Source organism: Crocuta crocuta, unplaced genomic scaffold, assembly GCF_008692635.1.
Source record: "Crocuta crocuta isolate KB4526 unplaced genomic scaffold, BGI_CrCroc_1.0 scaffold129, whole genome shotgun sequence".
Lineage (NCBI taxonomy): Eukaryota > Metazoa > Chordata > Mammalia > Carnivora > Hyaenidae > Crocuta > Crocuta crocuta.
In genome coordinates, this window is record NW_027551571.1 from 14643318 (window position 1) to 14662207 (window position 18890).

General features: G+C 54.9%; 1 protein-coding gene across 1 annotated transcript in view; it reads right to left on the reverse strand.

Moving 5' to 3' along the window:
- The window catches only part of HS1BP3 (HCLS1 binding protein 3), a 40055-nt gene that overhangs the window by 8473 nt on the left and 12692 nt on the right, over positions 1-18890 (reverse strand). The window contains exons 2-4 of the mRNA XM_077751055.1: positions 16646-16811; positions 12612-12819; positions 9889-10108 (exon numbers count right to left, since the gene is read on the reverse strand). Of these exons, the coding sequence (XP_077607181.1) occupies positions 9889-10108; positions 12612-12819; positions 16646-16811 (594 nt within the window). The remainder of the gene's footprint in view (positions 1-9888; positions 10109-12611; positions 12820-16645; positions 16812-18890) is intronic.

Genomic DNA, 18890 nt, shown 5'->3' on the forward strand with positions numbered 1-18890 from the left:
TTCGCTCAGCATAACACCCTCAAGGTCCATCCATGTTGCTACACATGGCCAGATTTCACTGTTTCTCATTGCCATGGAGTATTCCATCGTATAGATAAACCACATCTTCTTGATCCATTCGTCCGTTGATGGACACTTAGGCTCTTTCCATGTTTTAGCTATTGTTGAGAGTGCCGCTATGAACGCCCCAATATGTCTCTTATCCAGACTTACTTCTACCTACTCCCCCAGGAGAAGCAGAAAGAGAATGAAGAGAGGTGGGATCCCAGCGCTGGTCTGAGACACAGATGGAGGCTTCACTCTTCCAGAGCTGGAAGCCATGTCAGCCGGTTTCCTCACCTGCCCTCAGCCACCCTGTAAGCAGCTCATGCATTCACTCTGAGTGCCCTCTGCGACCCAGCGCTGGCTAGACACCTCCCTCATATAAGATCCTGGGCAGTGCAGTTAGACCCGCTACTGTCCCCAGAAACTCGCAGCTGAAAATCAGAGACACATAAACCGATCACGACCACATAGAGTGGCAGTTCCAGAACATGCAGAGCACAGAGGGAGCCCACCCAGCTCAGGGGGCTCCCAGAGGAGGTGAGGCCATGTAGAGGGGTACTCAGGCAGAGGAAATGAGCCCCCACCTGCAGGCAGTCTGCCAGGGGCATGACTCAGGCAGGACCATGACCCAGGTCTCCACGGCAGCTTGGCTCATGGTCTACGAAACGACCAGAGCCTGGCCTGGGGGAGAGCCGCAGTGTGCCGAGGGCACAGGGTCAGGGAGAACATCAGAAGGCAAAAGTGCTCCTAGAAAATGTGGACTGTGAGGGGATCAGTGGGCAGAAGGGGCGCAGCTAGAATGATGCCAGATTTCTGGCCTCAGGGACAGGGTCAGGCACGTCATGTCTGAGGGGAGTCTCCAGGCCCGGTTTCTTCCCTTGTTCACAAATTGCGTGGGCACGGACTCAAGCCGCACACACCACCATGGCCCCATCCCTGCTCTGCCCCTGCTCTGCCTGCATCCGCCCGGCTGTCTGCGGGATGCACCGCCCCGCTCTGCGGTGCCTGCCCACCAGCCTTGCCTCTGCACCAACACAGTAAAGGGCACCCCTCTTGTCCCTTCACCAGGGGAGGGCTGATATGATTAGTCTCTTGTCACCAAGGATGGGGCACCTGGGCCCTGAGCAGAGAGGTGTGAAACGGACACACCTGCTGCTGCCTTCCTGGTGGCATGAAGGGGGTCACCTGCACTCGTGCAGGCTCTGATGCACACGGGTGGTGGGAGGTGGGGAGGGGGGCTCCCTGGATGGGTGCAGCATGTGGAAGCACGTTCCTGTAGCGTGCAGGTGTGTGTGTGGACGGACATCAGCTCTTCTGCTTTGCGTGCCCGATGGAAGACAGATGTCCAGACCAGGCCGCATTCTGCAGGCGGACAAGGTGCAAACGTGAGACGGAGGCGGCAGACGCCGAGGCTGACAGCCCTGCCCATGTGGCTCAGGCAGTTCTGGTGACAGTGACAGACATGTGATAGCAGCCTCCCCTCTGGCCACCCAGGGGCCCGCGTCCATGGTCCCGGATGCACCTGTCCCCCTGGCAGACCACTGATGGGCGCCAGCTGCCCAGGACCTGCATCACCCGAGTTACAGGTGCATCTCCTGGACTAGACAGAAGGTGGCAGATCCTTCTGAAGCCAAGGCTCACAGACAACATGACTTAGCGTCAAAGCCAGAGTGATACGTAACCAAATACGGAAATCATTCTCCTCTCCAATCATATAATTTTCCTGCTTTCAAATAAAGCATTTTTCATTGTTTAATTTTAAATTCGGTTTCTTTTGCATTGAGAGAAAATTCTGAGTGCCAGTAAATACACCTCTGTGAAACTTATTCCGGGACAGTGCTATTTGCAGCAGCACCAGGCCTGGGGCTTCCACAGTGGCCCGGTCACCAGGGCGGTGCGGGTCACCGAGGAAAGGCCGTCACTGCACGAGCCAGGCCGGCCTTCCCCCGGATGGGAGCTTCAGGCAAGCACTAGATGGGCTATGAGCAGAGTCGGGGAAGCTGTGCTCCAGGCAGAGAACAGCCATGTGAAAATGCCACGGTGAAGGAGGAGAGTCTGAGGGAAAGTTAGGGCCACGGTCAAAAGAGTCTGGGGAAGATTCTGGCCTTTCTGCTCCTGGGGAGGGGCACTGGAGGTGGGGGAAATGCAAGGGAATCCATGTTTGGCCTCGGGCCAGTCATTTCACTTCCCTGGGTCTGTTTCCTTGTCTGTGAAATGGGAATGAGGAATGCTCTGGAAGATGTGCATGGAGCCCGCACACAGGCTGGCCCAGGGCACAGCAGAGGCCTGTGATCCAAGGCTCACCTGATGCCGTCTAGGGTCACATCACATTTCAGCCCAACAGACTTCATTCTGGGGCCTAAAAAGCAAATAGGGCCTGTGTGGTAAACACCCATCATTTGCTGTAACTCCAGAGTTAACCTCAAGGATCTGTTTCTCAAGAGCCATAGCCTGACTCTCCAGGCTACTGGGCCCTGCCTGGGGGACCAGGACTTCAGCGAGTCCCCCTCCTTTCTGGGCTTGTGCATGATGACATTCTTCCTTTATGCACTGGGGCCAAACACTGCCCCGCACCTACCACGGCACCCACACCACCGGCTGTACCTCCCCTCCACCCCTCTGGAAAGCAAGGACCCAGCTCTGGCCACGCCCAAAACAGCCCTGTGGGATGGAATATACAAACGGGCAGCTGGCAAAACACACGGAAGATGGAACTTTGTCCCGTGACCTGCATAGACCAGCCCAGGAGACCAAACCACAGTTGTGTGGCCATGGCCCCAACAGCCAGGACTTGACCAATAACTGCCAGCCACCCTAATCTTTCCCCATTTTCCCCTTAACAGCACTGGCCAAAGAAAGCCAAGTATGCCCCCCAACCAGCCACGCAGTGTGCAGGACGCCCCTTTCCCAGTTAGCAGCCTCCCTGGCCGACAGCGTCCAGTCGGGACACACCTGTGCTTTCTCTTTTCCTACCAAGAATCGCTCCTACTCCCTGCGTGCCTTTGAGCCTCTGCTAAATGCAGTCCTGGGGGTGGATCCCTCCCTTGCCTGGTCTCACCTGGGTGGCCTGGGTTTATTCCCACCCCCCCGACAATACCCCAAATGCTGACGTGACCAGTGGGACCTGGCAGTCCCTGCACCTGAACAACCCCATCACCCCCACCACCTAACAAGGAGAATGCGTGGACGAGGGCCATGAGGCTGGCGCCCTGGCACAGACCGGGTCTCAGTCTGGGGGTAACAGGCAAAGTCCTGGGCCAACGGTCAGGAGGCTGGAGCTCCCATTGGGAAGATACGTGGCTGTGTGATCTCAGCTCCTCAGTAATACTCATGAATAAACAGTGGATTTGCCTTCAAGTCCCTCACAGTTTAAAGGCTCTTTTTTTTTTTTTTTTTTAAGGTTTTATTTATTTTGAGAGACTGAGCAAGTAGGGGAGGGGCAGAGAGGAGAAAGAGAATCCCGAGCAGGCTCTGCAATGTCAGCATGAAGCCTGATGTGGGGCTCGAACCCACAAACCGCGAGATCATGACCTGAGTTGAAACCAAGAGTCAGATGCTTAACCGACTAAGCCACCCAGCACCCCAAAGCTCTGTCATTTTAATGCTCTTACTTGGGAGCAGCCTGAGGCAGAGGAATGACAGGCATGAGCTCTCAAGGCTCCATCCCCAGCGAGTCAAGCAACCATTCAATTCCATCAAGGACAGCCGATCAACCCCCTGGCTGGAGACCGAGGCTGTGGGAGGCATCCCTCTAACCTGCAGCAAGTCTCACAGACTGTACTGGGTGACCTGGCAACGAGGTAAGCACGCTGATGTTTGCATAACACACCAGGAAGTGGAAAGGCTGCCTTCAGTTCCATTCAAACACACCAGGGCAAAGCAAATCTGAAATAATGATAACATTGTACCGAGGAAATTTCTTATACCCCATCTCACTTTATTCTTCCTATCACCGGGACTTTGTAATTTAAAAAAGAGAAACTGCCCAGTGCCCTCCAGCTGGTAAAGGGCACCTCTGGGATTTGAACCTGGGACTGCTTGCCTCTAATTCTGCTCTGGGGTATCTGCACATCCAGCTTTCCCAGTGGCTTTCACACCACGCTCTAAGGGGTCTGGACCTTCCACAGAGCCACTCAGGGCCACGTGAGAGGTGAGCTGAGGCTGCGGGTGCAGAGATCCAGTCTCTCTAGTCCTGTTCCAACCAGGCCAACTCTACCTCCCTCTGTTTTATATGTGTCGGGGCTCTGTAGGAGATTTCTCTTGAACTGAAATTCTTGCTACTGAAGAGAAAAAGGAAAGCACGGTCACGTGGTGCATTCAGGCCAGACTGCACACGGACGTGGATGGGGAGATGGACGCGGCACAGCTCTCACGGGGGACATGGCCGCAATCGATCAGTGGGACAGCTCCAGGGTGCAGCCGGGCGTGGCTGTCACCGTGCTCCTTGGTGATTTGTGTCCCAGGCCGGGTGGCAGCTGAATGCAATCTGCAGAGGTACAGGACAAGGCCCGCTGTGACCAGGAACAACTGCTCTCCAGCAGGTGGCAGGGAGCAGGAGGGAGGAGAGAAAGCCTGCGAGCTGGAAGGGGATGGGGACCGAGAGCAGCAGGGAGGACCCCTGAGCTCACCCCCCTGGAAGCCCTGTGGGCAGCTGAGCTGTTGCCGGATGGCCTGCTGCTCCTGGGTCATTTCTCTCCTGCCATCTCTGAGACCAACTTTGTTTCTGGGGCCTCTTAAACGTGAACTTCTCCGGGAATCACCTAAGGGGCATCTTAAAGCCCAGGTCTGAGGGCGCTGGCAAGCTCCGGGGCGGTGCAGGTTGCCCAGCGGGGGCCTGCCGTCTAGGCGGGGCCCAGAACGTTACAGGGATCCCAAGCCCCCGAGCGAGGTGGCCGAGGAGAAGCAGCTTCTGAGGCACCTCACCAGGTACGGCCGGGGCCATCTGCACAGCCCCTCCACAGCCCACCTTGGGGGATCTCTCGCTTCCAAATCCCAGAACTAGTTTTGTGAGGTGATGGAGGTGTCCGCTAACCTTACTGTGGTCCCTGTTTCGTAATTTATACGTTCACTGAATCATCACGTTGCACATCTTAGGCTCATACAATGTTATGTGCTGATTAGTTCTCAATACAGCTGGGGCAAAAATAAGTAAATCCCCGGGGTGCCTGGGTGGCTTAGTTGGTTAAGCGGCCAACTTTTGCTTAGGTCATGATCTCGCGGTTCGTGGGCTCGAGCCCCGCGTCGGGCTCTGTGCTGACTGCCAGCTCAGAGCCTGGAGCCTATTTCAGAGTCTGTATCTCCCTCTCTCTCTGACCCTCCCCTGCTCACGCTGTCTCTCTCTCTCTCTCTCTCCTAGGAAAAAAAAAAATAAGTAAATCCCCACTGGAGCAAATCTGGGGGTACCGGGAAGTGTGCTGGGAGGTTTTCAAAGCCAGAGGGTCACCCCAGAGCAGTGACTTCATCCAAGTATAGGGATTAAGACATTTTTATACTAAAATACATAGGACTCTTTTATGAAGATAAGGCAAAATTTGTATAAATAATTGTGACAAAATACATGATTCACTCCAAAAAAAATGTCCAGCTTCCCCGTTTGAGGCCATGCCCGGGGCAGTGGGGGCTGGCCCCCCCTCCTGTGAGCAGAGAGCGGGAAGCCTGGCCTTAAGGGAAGGCGTGTTCATGCAGGAACCAGCCTGTCCCTTGGGGATCTGAGGGTCCTCAGTGACCCAGGGCTGGAAGGGGGCTTGCTGGGCACTGGCGCAGAGGTGGGAGGCAGTGGACTTCTCGGATGAGCAGGGTTTGGAAAAGCAAAAACACCTTCCCGAAAGACAGGGACAAAGTCACTGAAGAGTAATCCTACACAAGTGAGTGGCACAACCAAGGCCCCTGGGCAGAACCTTCCAGAACCTTCTTATCTAGAAGGAAAGGCTCTACACATGATAAGTTCCTCACTGCCGGTAACAGCAAAAACCTATGGAAAACACCACAAAGCCCCCAGGCAGGCACCTGCCAAAGGCATCAACCCAATGGACTAACACAGGATTAAGAATGTAGAAGCCTATTTGCTGATCTGGAAAGACCCAGTATGTAAGCTGGAAAAAAAAGCAAATTATAGATTAAAAAATGTACATCCAAAAGCCTTACCTCTGTGGCAAAAGGTTTTTTTACTGTATTTTCAATTTTTCTGTACTAATCTGTATTATTCAAGTTACAATTAAAAGTGTTTTTAATGGAGGGGCACCTGGGTGGCTCAGTCGTTTAAGCGTCCGACTTCAGCTCAGGTCATGATGTCATGGTTTGTGAGTTTGAGCCCCGCGTTGGGCTCTGTGCTGACAGCTGGGAGCCTGGAGCCTGCTTCAGATTCTGTGTCTCCTCCTCTCTCTGTTCCTCCCCTACTCACATTCTGTCTCTCTCTGTCACAAAGATAAAGATTAAAAAAAAATTTTTTTTAAATGTTTTTAACAGAGTGTTTCTAGCAGAAGGCAGAACCATTACGGCAGAACTCCGTCTTTCGCAGACGTGCGAAGTCTCTACAATAGAGAGATAAACACGAAAACAACGCAGGACACGGAAAGCGACTGTGAGAATCCATAGTGAACAGCACAGCATTAAAGGCACGGATGCTGTGTATGTAGTTATGCGGGTTACACGGGGACACGGATGCCCAGAACCCTGTGAGCAGAAGAGCAGCAGAGCCGTGATGGGCTGAGTGAAAGCTCTTTCTATCTTTGAGCACTTTCTACTGGTGTAGCAACTCGTCTTTTCCCTAATCAAAACCAGGTTTAAGAGACAAAGAAAAGCCGGCCAGTCCCTGCACGGGGCTTTGTGCGGGCGACCTCCCCCCCTTCCGGCAGGCTGCCGTGGAGCGACAGCGCCCCGCCGGGTCCAAGGCAGGAAGGACCGACGCCTGTCACCTGCAAACGTGGCTACCCTGGAGAGCCAGGCCCAGATGGACCCTTGGGGGTTGAGGGTGGCACTCACCTGGGACAGCGGGGGGTGGTGCATCTGCAGAGGAACTGAGGGTGGGGTAGGGGATGTTTATACAAAGCATAAGCTCCTGCAAAAACCAGAATGTTCCCCACTAAAAGGCAGGGCAGGCAGCACTGTGCAAGAGTCAACAGACCCACCTGGGTCCCTGGGCGGAGGCCAAGGGGGAAGCCTGAGTTCAAGCTGGGGCTCTGCCACATACACATGGGGCTCAAGTCCCTGCTCAACTGTCCCCAGTTTTCCCATCTGTGGATAATCCCCGGCCCTGCCCACCCAGACTGCACAGGGCTGGAATCGAGACATTGCATGCAAGGGGAGGGCACTGAGTCCTGACTGCTTTTTGTGCCTGCATGAATTTGGATGAGCTACTTGTCTCCAAACTTCAGCTTACACACACACACACACACACACACACACACACACACACACACACACACACACACACACACACACACACACACACACACACACACACACACACACACACACACACACACACACACACACACACACACACACACACACACACACTGAGCCTGATGCCACTACTGGCTTCCTAGAGCACCATTTCCCAAACCAGACCCACATAGGTCCCGAGAGCAAGGTGGTGTGTCATGATCTTTAAAAAAAAAACAGAAAAAGAAGAGAAATACCTATTCATGAGAGTAGGAATCAGTTTCTCACATTTACCAAGCTCTCAAAAAATGTTATTCTTTACTTTTCCTAACAGAAGCAACAGTGCTAACTACTGTCCCCCAGTCATTAAAGGAAAAATTAGCAGAAGGTCTTATAAGGCCTCTGGGATCCCTTTCAGGTGCTAAGCTGTCCCAGGATTCAGGAATAAGCCCCTCTTCTCCCCCCAGAGCTGGGGACAGTGCTGGGGGGCGGGGGGGCAGGTGGTCCCAGATGGCTGACACATCTCCCGACAATCTGCTACTGAAATAAGTAGGAAATTCAGGGCGGCCTTTGCCAACCCCAAAGAGCATTTTCCTACCCAAAAAAGGAGCCACTTTGCTAAGCATGACCCTCAGCCAAAGGCTGGCGCAGACCGCTGGACTCCTCAGTTTGGCTTTACGTGTGGTTACTCAGAACAGCAGAGAGCGTGAGTTCAAACAAAGCCTTATCCTTCCCAAAACAAAGGCCGATAAGGAGTGCCGATTACAAACTGCTCCCCAAATAACCTCGCTGCCTCCTCCGCAGAGCTGCTGACCCCTCATCCAGGTCAAGGCGGCCGTGGAGGGCCAGGGGGAGCTGACTCCCGGGCCCCAAGGTGCTGCCCAACTTCTGGCTCTGGTCCCGTGTCTCCCAGAGCACCAGACCTTTCCTGAGAGTGAACCCTTGTCCCCTGTAGGCTGGTCTCACGGGGGCCCTGCGGCCACCCCTCCTGTGTGTGCCCAGACTCACACCCCCATCGGGAGAGGAAAGCTGGTGGATGGAGGGCAGTTTTCTGGGCTGGTGATTTTCATGACATTTAAGTGGAACTGGCCCCTCCCCGATTTCTGGAGCAGGACCTGCGAGACAGGCCTCCCTTGCCTGTTGGCTGAACTTCAATCTCTCATCAGGGCAGAGGGAGTGTCGCCGCGGGTCTGCGGCTGGCTCTGCGGAAGTGTCGGGCTGCAAGCTGGCACCATGAGAAGGGCGGTCACCACCAGAGCCCTAAAGAGAGCTGCTGGCAGCACCCTATTTTCACTGCAGGAAACTGACGGGGGTAAACTGCCAGGGACACACGCTAGTAAGTGCAGAGCCAGGATTCAAGCCCAAGCAGTCTAGTCCGCACCACAGCCCAGGACCCTGAACTGGATTTGTACCATTATTTACCAGCCATCTGACCCTGTGCACAGTACTCGGCCTCCGCAGGCTTCAGTTTCTTTAATCTGTAAAATGGGATAACAGCATCTGCTTGCAGGCAGGACATCAATGAGACACAGTACGTGAAGTGCAAAGTACAAAGCCCAGCACCAGTGTAGTGGGTGCTAAGAAACACCTACCAGTTCCCATCTGTTTCTTGCAGATTTGGGCCAAGCAGCAGTGAGGGCCCTGGAGTGGCTGAGTCTGTCTGCTTGGGAGGGTCCCCGTCCCCACCCCCCCGCCCCCCCAGCCTGTGCCCATCAGGCAGGCCTTGGGAACAGAGGTCTCTCTCGTCTCATCCTGCCTGTGGCCCCCTACCCCCAGCACAGGGGACGTCACACAGTGGGGGCTTGAGCGCAGCTCAGTGACTGGTAAAGCAGTCAGAGGGCCAGGAAAGGAGAAGGAATCAGGACGCCAGGGACCACTGAGACGGCACCTGGCTTCCCTCTTCTCCAGGCAGCATACGTGTGTGTGCGCCTGTGTGCGTGCATGGGCATGGAGAGGGGACCCCAGGGCTCACTCTACCTTCTTCGTCACATACAGTCGGCACCTTGAGGGTATTCAGTCTCCTCCACTATGTAATTCACGGGCCTTAGAACCGTCTTGTGGGGAGACAGGGCCAAGGCAAACACCCCTCTTTAACAACAGTGAAACGTGGCCCAGGGAGCTCCGGTCACATGCCACAAGTCACAGGCTGTCAGTGGTCAGCTGGGTGGAGACCCCGGGGCTCTTGGGCTGCTGAGGTGGGGTGTCAGGGGTGGGGGCAGCGAGGACTCAGTGCGGAGCTGGAGATCAGGGGCCCACCCGGGGGCCAGGGAGAAGGCAACGCCTGAGCCCAGTTCTCAGAGTAGGCATGTCGAGGGTGAGCAGAGAGGCAGTTCCCTGAGCACACCAGGTACATGGGGTGACGACCCAGAGAGACAGGCTTTCTCGGACTCTCGGGACGGAGGGCGAGAAGAGCCATCACCGGGAGCAAGCCAGGAGGGAATCTGGGATGGGGAGACCTACCGCATGATGCCCAGAGGGTCCAGCACCTCTTCCTCTTCCTCCTCAGAGGATTTCCCCGCATCGTCGCCCTGCAGGCCTGGGATGGGTACACCCTCACCCTCTGCTTGGTCCTGCTGCTCGAAGAAGTCGAAAGCCTCCCCGTCGTCCCGGGCCTGGCTGTGTGCCTCCAGGACAGAGACATCTCGGCTGCTGAGGTCCGCAGCCCCTGGGGATCTGGTGCCTGAGGGAGGAGACAGAAGAGGGGACTGACACTCGCCGCAGGGAATGAGGCACCACACCCGGCCTCCTGTGCCAGGACGTGAGCTGGGGGCTTCCTGCAGCATCCTGGGACCAGGGTGGTGGGTCTGGGAGGACAAGGGGCAGCCTCGGCTCAAAGCACCTGCTGCAGCCTGTCGAGGGGTGACGGGCACCAGCGAGCCCTAGAGCGGAGTGGTTATAGGTGAGAGCTGTGAACAGGCTGGCGTCACAGCAGCAGAAGAGCCTGCATGCACGGGCTAAGGGCCGGAAAAGCCAGCCAGTGCGCATTTGCCGGGCACACCAGGGAGCTCTGTGATCCGGTGAAGACCTGCTCCAAGGGTCTGGACCCTTAGACGAGCCCAGTGAGTGCATGGTGAGCTTGTGGAAGATTCAGAACAAACTGTAATGGTTCCATTACGAACCAGCTTACATCAGCACTTCTCAAAGCATGGTCCGTTGACGGATGTCCACGACGTGGGAACACGGAAAGGGAGAGCAAGCATCCGGAAACTTCCATAGCAGCTTGACACTGTCACGACGTCCAGGCATGGGATTTTTGTATTTGTGAAAGTATCTGTCTGTGACAGATTGGGAATACAAAAGCTAGTTCTTCCCCACAGATGGAATGAAAAACGGGCTTAGTACTTGTTCCTCTCTACCTAAATAGTCATTGAGTGGTAGATCTTTGAAAGCAGTTCCTTTTTAAAAAAAAAAATATCATCCTGAGATAAAGAACTTACAGAATGCCTGGCATGTAGGGTATTAATACGTTTACGAAAACAACGTGTTACTATAATAAGTAAAACTAAGCAGTAATGATACTCTGCCTTATATTATCCTTTGTTATTTTATTAGGACAAATGTGAAAATACCATTCAAAATGTCATAAAATTTCATGTAACAGGCACCATGTAAGAAGCATTTTACAGGTAGGGGCACCTGGGTGGCTCAGTTGGTTAAACATCTGACTTTGGCTCTGGTCATGATCTCACAGTTCGTGGATTCAAGCCCTGCATCAGGCTCTGTGCTAACATCTTGCTGGAGCCTGCTTTGGACTCTGTGTCTCCCTCTCTCTCTGCCCCTCCCTTGCTTGTGTGCTGTCTCTCTCTCTCTCTAAAAAAATAAAGAAAAATTTTTTAAAGAGTATTTTTCAGGTATGGATTTATCTGAATGTAAAAATCCCATGTGAGAGATCCTGTTTGCACCTTCACTTTACAGATGAGGAAACTGAGGCACAGAAAAGCTAGGAAAGTCAGACCACCTTATCCTCTTCTCCATAACAGAGGGGGCCCCCCAATTATGGATCAGCTGGAGTCCCCATCTCACAGTCAACACAGCCCCCTGGGAGGCAAACAGGTTGTGATGTCAGAGCAAACAACCCGGGGGGGGATGGGAAAGGAGAGGAGAAACCTGGGCTCTGCAGCCTTACCCAGTCCCAGCCTTCCGTGCATTCACTGGTTTTGTTTTATTCCTCACCTGTTATAATTATTTTATATATATATATAATTATACATATTTATATTAATAAATTTATATATATAACTTATATATATTTATATATAAATATATAAAAATATATGATATAAATTAAATATATATTTATATATTATATAAATATATATAATATAAATTAAATATATGTTTATATACAAATTATATATAAACATATATATTTATATATAAATAAACTTATACATACACACACACACACACACATATGTTTTTTGGTGTATTTGCTGTTTGTTAATTGTCTTCTGAAAACCTCCCACCTTGTGAAGATTAGAGACCATGGTCATTAGGAAGAAACAGAATGGTCCAAAGAGGGGAGAAAGTCAGGCGGAGAGTCCAGCACCTCCTGACGGGACCCCTCCCCACCCAGAGGCGCACAGGCACTGCATCTGCCCTGGACGTGCAAGCCTGGATGGCACCTGGGTGTGCCGAGTGGGGGGTAAAATGTCAGCCATCCTTGTACGGCAGGCTCTGTTCTACGTGCTTCGCACGTGTCAGCTCACTGGATTCTCATGCCCCTTGGCAGCCAGGCATTGTCCCATCTGACAGTTAAGGAAACTCAGAAGGGAAGGAGGTGGCAGATGACACCATACCCCATGTCCGTGGGGGACAAGCTGAGGGAGGTGTCCCCAGGGACCAGGTCCCCAGGGCTGGCTGGCAGGAGACAAAATGGAATGTGTGTGGGTGGGGGGGGAGCTCTGGGGATGCCAGGAGGGGAGTGGGTGGAGTCAGACTACAGAGAAGACCCATATGAGCCCCGTCTGGCACCCGGGCAGTCAGTCCTCAAAGACAGGCGCCAGCCTCCCCCTGCACACAACCCTGGCTGTGCAGGGGTAAGGCCCACCTGCTTCAACAGCCTGACTGAAGCTTCCTGGCTGCACGCAGCAGCCGTGGACCCACACTGGCCCAGCCAGGGGAGTGAGGCCTAGTTCTGGGCCAGGGGACACCTCAGGGCTTTGGGACAGAGCCTCAGGTACCTAAGAACTCTAGCAGCTCTGGGCTTCCTGCCAACTCGGCATCCTTTGAGACACAGCGCAGAATCTCATTGAACAGGACTCTCCTTTCCCGGATGTCAGACTCCCCAACGAACAGGACCTTCCTGGGGAGCGGGGGAAGGCTGGCTGTGGGGTAACGGCTGCTCAGTTTCTGGTAGAACTCCTCGATCTCGCTGTACTTTTTGGAGACCTGGAATGAGAGGAGCGTGTGGTTTCCTGAGTACTCTCCCCCTCGCCCCGACCGGACAGCCCAGAGGCCGGGCTGGAGAGCCTGTTCCCAGGACGGATGCCCTGGGGCACCTCCGGCCCTCCCCACCTCATCATGCCTCAGGCTCCATTCCCGACAGCCCCTGATCAGTGCTAGGCTCAATTATGAAAGTCTGAGTAGCCAGAGAGAAGATAAGGCCGTGGTGGGTTCTAGGCAGTGCCACAGGTCCAGGAAGAGACATCTGACACAGGGACCCCGGCCTGGCCTACAAGTGACCAAGGAGGCCAGCTGCCTCCATTCTGGGCCTTCAGCATATCAGCAGGGTGACCTCATGGTTTGGCCGGCTGTTAGGTCATCTTCCGACAACGATATGAGTCACCTTTTCTCAGCACGGATCTCTGGATCATTCTCCCGCGTGCAAGCAGTAGCCTTCTATCTGGGATCATCCCTACAGTGCTCCAGTGGAGAAGAACTGGATATTGCAAACCTGTTTCTCAGCACTGCTGTCAGTTAGGACCCCACTGCACCCTGGGGCCTCGGGGAAGCAGGCCGGCAGGTGGTCCCAGGCCACTGAATTCACCCTGAGACTCAGTTTCCAGCTGAGCTCACACTGCATGAGGCCACCCCTGCCTGCATGGTCTCTGCCCCTATAAGGCTCGGGCCCTGCACAGGGGGAGGGGTTGGGGAGCAGTTGCAGCACGGAGGGTCAGAGGCATTGCTGCGGTCTGCAACCCAGTGTGGGCGCTCAAAGAGCACCTGCTCTGAGCCACACACCCACCCCAACAGCCAGCGTCCTCCCTTGTCTTGGACTCTGTGCTCCCCTCCGTATGCTGGGCCTGGCTCCCCAGCTCCTCTGACGGAGCACTGAGTATAAAACCAGAGACAGTGCTGCCTCTGCTCCCGGGCCACGGCCAAGCCCACAGCACAGCACTGATGCTGGTGCGGCTGAGGACTCTGGGGTGTGTGGAGGTGCTGAGCGGAAACTTGGTGATCTGGGAGCACAGGAGCGTGCAGCCCCGGCCAACTCCGCCTTTCACCAGAACCCCCAGCCTGTGAGGGTTTCAGCCGCCCGGCAGGTGGCTGGGGCACTGGGGGGATTTAAACCCTGAGCCCCCTTCTCTGCCCACCCCCCTCCCCGCACCAATGGGGAGTTCCCTGGGCCAGGCTGCTGCAGCCTGCAGGTCCCAACACAAGAGGCTGGCTCTGGAGCTGTCCTGAGAACAGTCCTCAAGCAAAGAAGTAAAAGGATCCTTTAAGGGAAGAGATGCAGGCTCCAGCCCCTGGGTCCTGAGAACAGTGACTCCCGCCAGGCAGCAACTTGGCCCAATAAGGGAAGCTGTGACCCTGAGGGTTGAGCGCCCTCTGCTGGCCCGACAGGCCCACGCGATCCATCACTCAGACCCACCAGGGGTAGGGTCTCCAGAGCTCCGATAGCGTAGGAGGCCAGGAAGTTTTAAGTCAGGGGTGCCCACCCCCCACCCCCATCCAGGACCCGCATTCATCAGTGCTCCAATGCAAGGGCTTCTCAAGCAGCTACCTGAACAGATGGGAGAGGAGGCTCAGGGGAGGCTGTGAGTGCAGAGGATAGGAGCTGCTGTGGATCTGGAGCCCCCAGGTGAGCCTCTCCGGGGGAGATGTGTGTGTGTCTGTAACACCAGCACACGCCGGGCCGAGAAACGGCAAGCACACCCCGTGCCCCTTTCTGGAGGCCGCTTTTACTTTCTCATGAGCAGTTAAATTCATGTTTATATTGAAATATGTATCCTTTTCAGGAGTAGAATGCAAAATGCCCCCACCTCCCCTTTTTAAAAGCTAAATCATGAAACTTCAGAGATCTGAGGCTCTGGGTTGTGTCCTCAGATTTCCTGGAGGATAAATGTATTCCTCCTCTGCCCTCACAGGTGGTTCGAAATGTCTGAGAAGCACCTGCACGAATGGCCACCCATGCATGCACTTACACCCTTCGCAGCTCTTGGCTGGTCAGAAAAGAGTGGCACCGGTGTGATGCATGGGGTGTGAAGATGCCTTCACGCACAGCCTTGCACATAAGGCTGGCCCTCACACAGGACCCGGCAGACCTGCCTGGATGGCCTCACCAGGGCTCACTGAATGTTGCTTCTCTGTTATGACCAAAGACAATGACCTCAGACACTCCTTTTGCTCCCAGCCATGAAACCGTGTGTGTGTTCAGCTCCACGGTGGATCAAGTCAGATGATCAGGAGTTGCAAAACCCCAGCACTCAGAGCCAAGCAGAACCAGATCCAGCACCTAACATCAGACCTTAATTCTTCCCAAATGTCATCGATTTAAGTGGGCGCCTGGCTGGCTCAGGTCAAGTGTCCAACTCTTGGTTTCGGCTCAGATCACGATCTCACAGTTCGTGAATTCAAGCTCTGTATTGGGCTCTGCGCTGACAGTGCAGAGCCTGCTTGGGATTCTCTCTCCCTCCCTCTCTGCCCTTCCCCTTGCTTGCTCTCTCTCTCTCTCTCTCTCTCAAAATAAATAAAGTTTAAAAAAGATCAAGTTAAGTAGCAAATGAAAGACCTCATGCTCTTTTAGAGGCTTCCCATGTGTTAAATACCCCTTGAAGACCTGTGTCTTTACATTTTTCTCTCTTAGAAGGTGGTGTCTCTTCTAATAGGTCACCAGAGCTAGGTAATTCACTCTTTTCCTTTCTGTCCTGGTGGCCAGGACAGTCAGAACAAACCATGTGCAGACCTGTAGCTATTGATCCTGTCTATACCACAGGACTCTGGTATACACCACAGGACTCTCTCTTCCCTGAGCTCCTGCGACTCCACGATGTCCCCTTCTCTTCCCTTGGCCTCAGGGGCTCCTCCTTCTCTGTGACTGTCCCTGAGTTGCCTGTGTGTCTGGGGTTTCCTCCTAAGTCCTTCCCTCTGCCTTTCATATCCACTCTTTCCAGGCAACCTCATCCACTCCAGACTTTCAACATCACCTCCAAGCTGGCCTCCAATGGGCCTCCTAGGCCTGATCAGTCCCTCACTGCAGCCTCATGTGTCCACACGAGGTAGATGCTTCACACTCCATACATCCCCCAGGACCTGCCCCTCAGCCGGTGCTTTGCAGGTGGTGCAGTCAGTCAGCAAATGATATGCATGTTACTTTGGAAACACTAGTATTTTACAACCAACTCCTGCTGGCCTGTCTCCAGCACTCCCCTGGGGCATCACTGGGCTCATACCTGGGCTCCCTGCCTTCTGGCCAGTTCTTTCCAACCCAACCCTACTTCCCACCAGATGGGCCAGTGAGTCACTCCCCTACTTCAAGGTCCTCTGTGGCTGCAAGCCAAGTCAGGCTCCCTACACGCCCCCCGTGACCTGGATCCCGCCGTCATCACCCTCATTTTCTCCCACTTCATCCAGGATGACACTCAACGGCACACAGCTCCTCACAAACAACACCCTTCTGTAGCCTCCATGCCTTTGCTTACACTGTGCCCTCTGCCTGGGACTCCCTTCTCCTGCTGTACAGCTCTACGGGCTCGGTCCTCACCTCCAGAAATCCTCCAGAACGTCTCCCAGGGGTGGGTCAGGTGCTGCTTCTCTGCACCCCCACAGCCCTGTGCACTCCTGTCACGGCCTTTCTCTGTCTCCCCACCGACCATAAGCTCCTGAAACGCTCCTGCGCCCTTAGGCCCAGCACGCTCGGCACCCTCGGGCCCAGAGCGAGTGCTGGCTAGAGAAGTGCCCTCTCCCTGGTGCTGCTCACACCCTGGTGTAGATGTGTCTGTGCACCCAGTCCCCTGGTCCCCTCAGGAGCACCCTGGGAGGGCCCCCAGCTCACCAAGAACTGCACGACATCCTCGGGCCTGTGCTTAGCCGACTTGAACGCAGCCAGCCGGGTTACCACCAGGATCTGGTACTCCACGTGGCCCGACATCATCCTGCCCCGCACCTCCTGGTGCTGGGGCACGGTCAGGTCGAGGCCCGTGTGGACATTCTGAACTCGCCTGCCAAAGGGAAAGAAGGCAAAGGAAGCTCAGGTTCAAGTCAGCAGGCTCTGGAGCAAAACGCAGACGGGACCTTAGGGCGGACCTGCGGGCCTGTGGTACGAGCCTCCTCTGCTAGCTGTCCTCGGTGGTCACCGCTCGAGGCCACCTGCCCCACTGCACACCGGCCCCTCCCAGGGCCTGGCTTCCCGAGCCCTAGGCCTGGGCCGTGCCCTTGGGCTGCTCCCTGACCAGGGGCCGTCCCCAGCAGGGAAACGAGTGGGAGCAGAGATGGGGCTCATGGAAAATCACCAATGGGAAGGTGTGTTAACACTCAGCGCACGCGCCCCTGAAGGATGGAGGGGAGGCATGTGGGGGTGTTATTCCCACCGAGGAAAGGGCATGGCTTCCTGCACCAGTGCAAGAATGACATACCTCCAGGAACCTGGGCAGAGACACAGCTCTTCTACCTGGGGGGCGACCCAGCTACTACAGAACCTGTCCAGCAGGGGAGGATGGAGAGGACACTGAGTGTAGGGCACACGGCACTGAGAAGGCTGCCGTACGAGGCTGCGAGAGGGTGTGCTCGGCAAAACATGCTGCAGAACCTGTTAATGCTGCAGAAACATGCTGAACTGTATGGGGGGCTGCCAAGTCATGAGACATTTCCTCTGAAGTGATAAAAAATGGTAAGAGCGTCCTTGTCCTCTGTATGTGTGTGATGCAGGCAAACACACATCACACAAACACCTACGACAGGGCCCCTCCTCATCAAGGTTGAGACCTACTATGTGCTGGGCAGGACCTCCAGAGCACGAGCAAAGGGATGCACTGAGGAGGAGGGCGCTTCTGGGCTAACACTGTACCAGAGCAAGGCCCTTTCCCTCTCAGACTAAGGTCCCAATGCATCGAAGACACTCTGTCCCCCAGGACTCCTTCCACGTGGATTCCTCCCACCTCCACGCTGGCACATGACACTGTCACGGTGGTGATGCTGTTTGTCACCCACCAGCGAGGACAAGTGCGTACAAAGAGTATACACACGCACTGGCCACACATACCTGTGCACACAAGAACATTTTCATGTGACATGAGCATGCCGGAATGAGCACAGATCAAATAGGAAGGCCCAGGCGAGCCCAAACGTACCCCTGCGAGGTGGGAAAACACACCTTTGCGCACGGTGTACACGGTGCGGGAGCGCAGAGCGGACTAAATGTGCGCCTGGTAGCAGCCGGCACTGCTGCAGGCTCTGCGGACCTGACATAAGTCGCTCCCGCTCTGGCAGCTCTACAAAGGGGCACAACCGCTTAGACCCATTTCCCAGGAGGGAACCAGGCACCACAAGGGAGTGGGCTGCCCAGCTGCCCGGGTCTCAGCAGGTCAGAGGTGGAGCCAGAGTGCACACCCAGGTAGTTGCCCCAGAGCCCAGTGGAGTGGGTAGGAATTAGGATCATTATCCTACAAAGCACAGGTGGGAGTGTAGCGGGGGGGGGGGGGGGNGCCTTCCCTGCTGAGAGGCACCTCCTTTGAGCTGGCTGCCAGGCTGGCTCTCTGCCTCTTAGTTCTGTCCCTGCAGTCCAGGGTCCCCCCACCTTCCCATGTTCCTTCCGTCACACCTCCTCAGCTGGGAGGTCCTGGTGAGCCACAGCTTCTGGCCTCAGCTCCCCTGCCCCCTCCAGAATTCTCCAGCTCTCTGCCTCCGGCTGATGGGACTGGGAGACACACACAGACGTGCCTCCTGGCCCCACCTGAAATTCACGGTCACAACCTGCAAGCCGCAGCCCAGGCCTGGCACCCCTTCCTTCGTCTAGACCCAGGCTTCTCAAAGTGTGGTCCCTGCAACATCTGTGTCACCTGGAAAATTAGGCCTCTGATCACAGAGGAAGGGAAGGGGGAAAAATAGTTAAGGAGAGGGAGGGGGACAAACCACAGGAGACTCTTAAATACTGAGAACAAACTGAGGACTGATGGCTGTGGGGGGGAGGGGGGTGATGTGCATGGAGGAGGGCACTTGTGGGGATGAGCACTGGGTGTTAAATGGAAACCAACTTGACAATAAGTATATTTAAAAAAAAAAAAGAAAAGTAGGCATCTGGT